Source organism: Nelumbo nucifera, chromosome 5 (genome assembly GCF_055504915.1).
Source record: "Nelumbo nucifera cultivar China Antique chromosome 5, China Antique-T2T, whole genome shotgun sequence".
Lineage (NCBI taxonomy): Eukaryota > Viridiplantae > Streptophyta > Magnoliopsida > Proteales > Nelumbonaceae > Nelumbo > Nelumbo nucifera.
Genome location: NC_142653.1, coordinates 55,993,824 through 56,002,518, shown reverse-complemented (window position 1 = coordinate 56,002,518; position 8,695 = coordinate 55,993,824). Strand labels below are relative to the sequence as shown.

General features: G+C 36.1%; 1 protein-coding gene and 1 non-coding gene across 2 annotated transcripts; both read right to left on the bottom strand.

The window, feature by feature from the left end:
• Window positions 1-2,762: 2,762 nt before the first annotated feature.
• LOC148791629 (small nucleolar RNA snoR145) lies at window positions 2,763-2,919 on the bottom strand. The gene has a single exon (XR_016076996.1). It is a non-coding gene; the product is annotated as a small nucleolar RNA snoR145 (small nucleolar RNA).
• A 1,789-nt stretch (window positions 2,920-4,708) lies between these two features.
• Window positions 4,709-5,486, bottom strand: LOC104596794 (large ribosomal subunit protein eL27x-like). The gene has a single exon (XM_010258086.3). The coding sequence runs from the start codon at window positions 5,427-5,429 to the stop codon at window positions 5,022-5,024; it is 408 nt and encodes a 135-aa protein (XP_010256388.1). The 5' UTR covers window positions 5,430-5,486; the 3' UTR covers window positions 4,709-5,021.
• Window positions 5,487-8,695: the final 3,209 nt, after the last annotated feature.

Below are 8,695 nucleotides of genomic sequence, written 5' to 3'. Positions count from 1 at the left end.
AAAAGAATCCCCACGCTTGTGGCTGATGATATGGAGGGTCTTGCCTTCTCTAATGACGTACATCTCATCACATTATCAGCCGAGAGCTGGTTCCCTTTCACAAATTCCCATGCGAAAGAACCCTCTTTAATAGAGCTGAGAAACACGAAGATGAACAGAACAAGCGCAGAGTACCATGAAATTAGCGTGTTCTGCGTAGCCTCAGAATGCATCAGAAATACTGAGCTAGAGAATGAAAGAGAAGGATACCGAGGGAGAAGACGAACACTGTGTTTTGATTTTTGTTCTTTTCTTAATACAGGGGTAATTTGATCCCTACGAATTTTTTCTTCTTTCCGCTCACTGATTTTGTGATTAATTTCTAAACGTAACTGAAATTGTCAATAGTCTAAACATCTTTATTTATTTATTATTATTATTTTTTTTTTTTTTTTTTTGCAAAAAGCCCATGTTGTATAGTAACATCTCACTAAATACCTTTACTATGGTAGGGTGAAAATTACAGCTTTTTTGCAAAAGTAAAGGAACCAAAAATTCTAAATAAATTTTTCACCTTAGTCTAGGAGTGGTAAATGGGTGGATTAGGTTGGGTTGGATAAGGGTTGAATATCAATGCTTGGTAAAGGATCATAACCCACCCTAACCTTGGCTCACCCTAACCCATTCATATTGACCCATTTGACTATATTGACCCTTACACACCCTCACCCATACTGTCCACCTAACCTCACCTATAAATACAAAAACGTACCCCATATGCCAAAAATACCAAAAAAACTTAATAAAAAATGCAAAAAAGGCAGTAAAATTGCAGAAAATTCACAAAAAAATTACAGAAATAACAAAAAATTGCAAACATTATGCAGAAAATACCAGAAAGCTACAAAAAATGCAGAGAAATAACAGAAAATTGCAAAATTTATGTGGACAATAGACATACCAGAAAATTGCATAAATGAAGAAAAATAGCAGAAAATTGCATAAATGTGCAGAAAAATTGCAGACAATACTAAAAAATTTTGTAGAAAAGCACCAGAAAATGCAGAAAAATACCAAAAATTGCAGAAAACATGAGAAAAATACCACAAAATAGCAAAAAATTACAGAAAATACTAAAAATGAAGAAAATTGCAGGAAAATACCAGAAAATATTAGAAAATGCAGAAAATCTCATTCTGTAAATACTGAGATGGTCATCGAATCCTACATTCCCAATATCTTCAACATCAAGTTCAGAAAAACTTTTAAAGAAGATGAGCAATGTCAAAAGATATACCTAGCCAAACTCTCTAGGTTGCTTCAATGGCAAAACCAACAGTGTGGTACTCCCCTTAGAACTGTGAAAAATTTCAATGGCAAGTGGCTTGAAACACTCAATCTGATGACTTGGAACAAAGAAAACCTTAAATGGATCTAATGACTTGGAACAAAGAAACCCTAAAATATCTACTTAAAATTTTAATGGAGGAGCTAACAGAGAGTAGCAACAGCTTCTCTCTTAACCCTCTCCCCTTACCCAAGGTTCAAAGTATATGTATCGTTCCAAGACTCCATCAGACACCCCTACAGTGGGTGTATCAAGGGATCTAACCAATTGAGGGTGGAGCCCTAAACTGCCCCCACCCCGACAAACTGGTTTTGAAAAAACAAAAAAAAAAAGGTAACAATATATCAAAACACCCAATACGCCCCTACCGGGGTATCAAGCACTAATGGGTCATTTGACCCATATAACCCACTGCTGAAATGAGTGGGTATAGGTGGGTTTTGAAGCAGGTGAGTTGAGTGGGTAAGAAGGGTCCGGGTCAAGATTGCCGTCTCTACTCGCTAAATTAGTTGGTCCTATTTTGTACTGTCTGGCAGTAGGCCGAAGTCCTGCAAAATTTTCAACTTTTAAATTTTAATGCACATCAGCATAATGTAAGAAATATCATCTTCATTACGGATATGCTCTACCCGCGATGGACGATGTTTAGGTCTATATTTCTTTTTCCATTTTTATTAGCGGTAACCATATCTGCTTTCAGGTCACTAGGTTCAAATTTTTTCAATGTAACGATGTCTATATGCTCACCCTGGTTGACACAAGTAAAGAAAAATTAAATGCTAAAATCTGCATAATTGTAAAATTTCTAATTATTCATTTTTTTGAATCCACAAGTCATAAAACACAATTCATAAATAAATGCTCAGATTACAACATAGGTAAAATAAAAACTAAGAAAAGTGGAAATACCTAAAATAAAATAGAATTTTAAATCAGACTAAAATGGCTGAACATAAGAAGGTAACCATTAGACCAGGGGAAAATGAACTGTTTTCTAACGTGTGCATCTGCTTTTATGATGATACAATAAAATATAAACTGGGAAGCTATTGTCAACTAAATAAACTAATAAAATTGATTATTTGTTTGGAGTTTTCATGGGTCAAACAGACAATAATGTCTGGGATATGGGCAGTAAAATATTACAATCACATGCCAAAAAAATTGTCACATTTGCTTTTAGAGAACATGTATGATGAGGGCAAAGGTATGATACAGGAAGAGATTTGAAGGTGTTCATCTTTGAAGAGGAAATAAAATATATATTCATGTTATCTTACTTTTAAGTATAAAGCACAAAAAAAAAACAGAAAAATAAGTTGCATCCTGAATCTCTATTAACAAACATAGTTCAATATTGTTTTTGATAAAAAAGGACTTCGATGGAGAAAACCCGTAACAAAGAAATTTAAAAGGAAGCACTAAATAAAAAGATTAGGATGTAGCCGAGGGTTCCAGATGCTGCAAAAATCAAAGAAGCATTTGGGCGTCCTACGAATCATCGGCCAATACATATCAATCTACAAAGGTATTTTAGTGTTAGAGAGTTATCTTATTTTGACTTTCATACCCCTCTGCTGGGACCTTCATTTTTTATTTTACTCGCTCTACTTAAAACAAACAAAAAAACACAAAGAATAAATAATTGCTAGCCAGGTTCCATGTATGAAAACTAGATCTAGATAGAAACCGAAACGATATTAGAACATATACCAAATAAGTTCCGGCGATCCACATTCATGTAGAGACTTTTCGAAGGCAAACTTGGCAGAAAGTGCATATATTTCAAAGCGCTTCCTCCATAGGTCCTTCGGTTCAAATCCAATCAATGTTCTTAGCTGATTTAGCATTCAAAAAAAACAAACAATAAAAACATGAAAGCAAACAGCAAAAGATACTTCAAGTGATGCTCAGTGAATACGAACCAGAAGAGGTATACATCTTGCAGGATTAAAAAAATCCCACAATCCATGATTTCTATGTTGTTTCTCGTCATAGCATCCAAGGTACAAAGTATCAATATGTATCGGCCCGTATCAGCTGATACATATGGTGCCAATGGCTTACAGATATGCCCCTCCAGGGGTTGTATCGGGTCAGATACCGGTTCAGAGGGTAGCCGGGCCTCAAACCAACCCCTCTGAACCGGTTTCAAAAAAAAATAAATAGAACTTAAAAAAGGTACCAACACAGGACGATACACCGGCCTGTGTCGATATTTAGAACCTTGATAGCATCTCTTTGAGGCTGTGTTCGGTTTGATAGATTAAAAAGGGGTAAGCAGAAAGCCGAGGGAAAGTTCTAATTTAACAATTCTGTTAAGAACTTTCTCCCAACTTTCTGTTCGTTTCTTATTTTCTACCAAAAATACAAGAATAGGGAAAATGTGAAGCAGTAAAAGAGGCACTGAGTTGGGGATTTCTTACCACAGGTAACACGTTATAAATTTGTAATTCATAAGTGAAATCTCAGAATGGTCAAACTTTATATTGGCTTCTTTCTATCCACCAAAACCTATTCCTTGAAGATTCATGATTCCATACAGCTTTCCCAACTAGTCCTAGACCATGAATATTTCGTAAGAAGTTATGTACCCCTCCACTAACTGAAAATAACAATAGCCATTAGACAGATCACATAAAGGACAAAGACTTGTCAGGCTACATAACCCTGAATTAATCAAGGATGGAGTGATTGAACTGAGGCACATTTCTTGCATCTCTGAGTACAAAAACTAAAATCATCAATATAAAAAAATATAAGTAGAAAAAAGAACATTTAGTGAGTTTTGGAACTCTCAACTCTATAAGTCATTCTTATTCTTTACCAAGGTATCTTTTTCTACATGACTTTATTACTAATTAAAGGGGACAAACCAGTGAAGCTGCTCGTCTTGCAGCCATAAGGGTCCATCTTTTTTTCAGGACTTTTGCTGGACACCAACATTTGCTGGCTCTAAAGACCTAGAATGCTAGAGCCGAGACTTCCTAGTTTCAGATTTCTGTTTTAGTTGTGGTCTGTGTTGTAGTTTTTTGCTGTTATTGTTGGTTTTTTATCTTGTTGCCACTAGTTTTCCTTGGCTTATTGTTGGTGTTGTGTGCAACCGCTATTGGTTGTTGTTGAATGCTGTTTATCTGGTTTTAATGGGATTTCTGGATTGCCGAAAAAAGGGACAAACTAACCTAAATAAAGAGAACCACTAGAACAACAAAACCATGTACCCATATCGAACACTGACAGTGATACAGACTTGGTTGCACTCTATCAAAGACTACAGTAAAATCCCTCAATCCTACTAAGCCAAAACAGAGAACCAATCTATATATGAATAAGCAATCTGGCTCATATTATGGCATCTCAGAAATCTCTGAAGAAACAGTATACTTGAAAGACGAGAGCTCAAATTCATCAATAACCAAGACAATAATAAAACATCAATCTGCTCAGATTCCGTCATCTGAGCGAACTATCAATTTGGAACACTAACACATAAGAATGCAAAACGAATTAAGAAATCCAGAGCGAACTATCAACATATATAGACTTTTCAAACAGAAATATCAAGACCAAAATGAACTCTCAACACCATCCAAAAATATGGGTTCAGAACCCAATTTAAAATCCTATCATTTAACAAAATGGGAAATCCTACAATCGATATAACAGCTGAGGTAATTTTCTTTTGGCCTCTTACTTAGAACCTGAGTTTGGTAAAGAACCACCTGTTCTTCCCGGTCTTGAACCGCTCCTCTAACCGAGCTTTGACCTCCTTCGCAGCCGTGACCTTCTTGTCGCGAGATTGGAGTGCCTCGAGGTTGACCACGTCCTTGAGATCGACATCGAGGGTGTAGCGAGTCGGCATTATGTGGGTGTAATTCACAAGCTTGACGAAAGCCTTCACTCGGGACTTCTTCGCAGTCTTCTTAGCCGAGTCCTTGCGAATCACCTTCTTCGGATACTTGGCGATCCCGGCGACCAAGCAGTGCCCATAGGGACGGTCTCGGGTTCCCTCGTCGAACGATCGGATGATGACCGCCTTCCGACCGGCGTATCGCCCCTGAAGGACGATGACGGCCTTGTTCGGCTTCAAAAACTTCACCATCTTCGCCGCTGCCGCTCTCCCAACGCTCTCCCTCACTCTCCTGCTCTGCACAATCCAGAAGAGCGAGTCTTATATACCTAGGGTTTCGGCTAGGGCTAAAGAAACTGAAAAATAAATGAGAAATGACCAATTGGCCATCCGGTTCCGGGAAAATTTGGGTTTGGACATTGAATAGGACCGAATCCGAGAGCACTGGCTGAGCTTGGCCAACCCAAGCCCAAACAGTTGAATTTAACAAGCTTAGCTCACAGGCCCAAACCAAAAGCATATCGCGTGCAATTTGTACAGGCCCGACCCAAATTCATCCCAGGTTGCCCGTTGCAACTGTTCAAGTGTACAGGCCCAACCCACCCAAAAGCATGCCAGTTAAACACATGCCATATGGCCGCTACAAATTTCCATTTTTCTCGGCTTTTTTTTTGGAAGCACACTAGGCTGGGACGAAACCGGATCTGCTCCTCACACCTGACGCCTCACACACACATCCTATCATTAGGAGATGTTTCTAATACGTGGCGAGGATGTACTGTAGGGCGTTAGGGGGCAGAGATGTGAACTCTTATTAGCAGGGCCTGATGAAGTTTGATTTAGAGCTGTCAATGGGTCAGATCTGGGGCAAAACTAGAAATTTTTTATGAGGAGCCAAAATCTAAAGTTAATTCGAAGAAGGAAGTAATAAATATAAATGGACTCATAAAGAATCAACCATTGAATGGAGAGTAGTGGAGGAGAAAATTTTACAAGAAAGACTACATTACAAATGGAAATTTCCGGACCATAAGGAGGCTATGTCTCCCCTGACTCCGCCCCTGGGTCAGGTCTATTCCATAAAACCAAACCGAATGAATCGATTATATCAGACTCATAAGTTCTAGTTCTGAGCTTTATATCCCAATAAATAATAATTGGTTGGGATTGCTTTTTTTCTATTCCAAACAGACCCCAACCAAATCTTCTCTTCGCTTTTTTATAATTTTTGTTATGTTTTATGTTTAAAAGGATAAATTTCATAAATAGTATATAAGATCCTTTTGGTTAAAAAGTACTTGTCTTATCAATACATAGACTGTTTACTATTTACTCTCGTTTTTATTTATGAAAAATGAATTTCCCAATTGTTATATTATTGGCAGTTATAGATGTCGAATGTAATAAAGTCTAATCAAATCACACCCAATCATCCCAATAATTAAGCATGGTTCAAAGTATTGTACTCTTAAGTCTTAATACAGATTTAATTCATATAAATTAAAATAATTAAAATCTAAACTCTTACACTCTTTCTCTCTGTCACCTAACTCAATTTAACCTTTGACCCAACCCCTAGTCCCCTATCTTTTAATACAATTTATACATAGGATTTTAAGGCTTTTTTAAGCATCAATTTTAATAGAATACATTGGAACAAAAATTATAAATTAAAATATGAATTTAATACAGGTTTGTTTCTTAAAAGTTTAATGTAATGGGTCCAATCATTTAATTCGGACAATTGAATCGCTAAACCGGAAATCAGTAGTCAAAACGGTTTCATTTTCAAGTTTTTTTTAAATCATGACTTCAATACAGTCACCACTCAAAACCTATCATTGAAGTTTTGTAAGATAAATCCTTGACCACATGGAGATGTGCGAGTATGAAGGGAGAATGCAACCATATTGCTTGAAAACAAAGTCTTTTTACCAAAAAAAAAAGAGAACAAAGTCTTAAAATAAGATGCATCCGTGTTTATATATATATTTAAGCTATAACCCCCACCATTCAGACACATGACCTTTTCATTTTTCTAAAAAGCTAGACACGTGGCATTTTATGAGAAGTTGCTATTAAAACTCTACGTATCATAACAAAAGAAAATTATCCATATTCTAATAATTATTGAAAAGCTATTTTTTGAAATAAATACTTCTTGAAACTTTAATAATTACTTAAAATATTAATAAATATAAATTTAACAAAATTAATTCCATAATATAAATTTAACATTACTGATTCCCTGTACTTAGTACGAGTCATTCACTAGTTGGATAGCAAAGTAAGGATGTTCATTGCAAGTTGAGAACCTCTCTCATATTACCTGTGAGCTTAGCTATATTCTGCTGCGAGCGTGTAGTATTGGATGCCCATTTGCCAGGATTGTCTAGTTCTCTTGTCTCTTCCTTTTTATCAAAAAAAATAAAAATAAAAAATAAAAACTGTGTTCATATTTGCAGAAGAAATGAAGTATGAATTGATGTTATCTTACTCTGTATTTAAAGCACCAAAAAGAGAGAAAAATAAGTTGCATCCTGGATTTCTCTATTAAAAAAAGATAAAATACTTCAACTAATTAACCCTATGTTTTAGCAAATGGACTAAAACTTACCCTATTTTTGAATAATCACTTAAAAGTATTTTAAGTTTTTAACAATTGACAAAATTAACCCCTACCATTAGTGTGTCGTTACAATCCATTTACATGTAATGTCACACACTTTGTATAATTTTTCTTAATTTCAAAACTATCTGTGGTCAATTTTTCCCTTCACTGTTCTTCAAATTTTCAACACAAAACCCAATAGTAAGTCCACTTTTTCTATCTCCTCCACCTCTCTATACTACAACCAATTCGGAATTCAAGGCAAAAAAAAACTGACTGTTTGGGGGCTTCTTTTGTATTGTCCAGTTTGGTGGAAAATCTCGACTACGAATGGTAATGGTACAAGGCAAAGCCGGGTTTTGCATTCCACATCCCCAACCCTAAACTTAAATGCCTTGCCCTGTCCATGCCCTGAACCCCATCAGGGCTAGAAATCCCAATCCCCCAGATTTGCCCCACCCACCCTAATCATTCCCACTTGCATACTTGTAAATTTATTATTTTATTTTTTAAACCTGAGTAGAACTATATTATATTATGTAATATAATATAGGATAATATAATATAATATACAATATTGAATTATAATCTAATATGTATTAACAAATATTAACAATTTTATATATATTATATAATATAATATAATTGGGGCGGGGGGGTAAAGGTTAAGGCGGGGTGGACAAATACCATCCCCACCCGTCCCCGATGCCCAAGACTTCAGGTTTCTCCGAACCCTGCTCCAAAAACCCTAAGGCTGGGGTATAGGTCAAATTGCCATCTCTAATCTTGGCACAAGTTTTGTTTCATCTTCATTTCTTGGCTAATACAGAAATCCGACCAGTTTATGATGTAACAAAAATAGGGGCCTCAAAATTACTAGAAGTTACCCCCATGGTTCTTAAAAGCC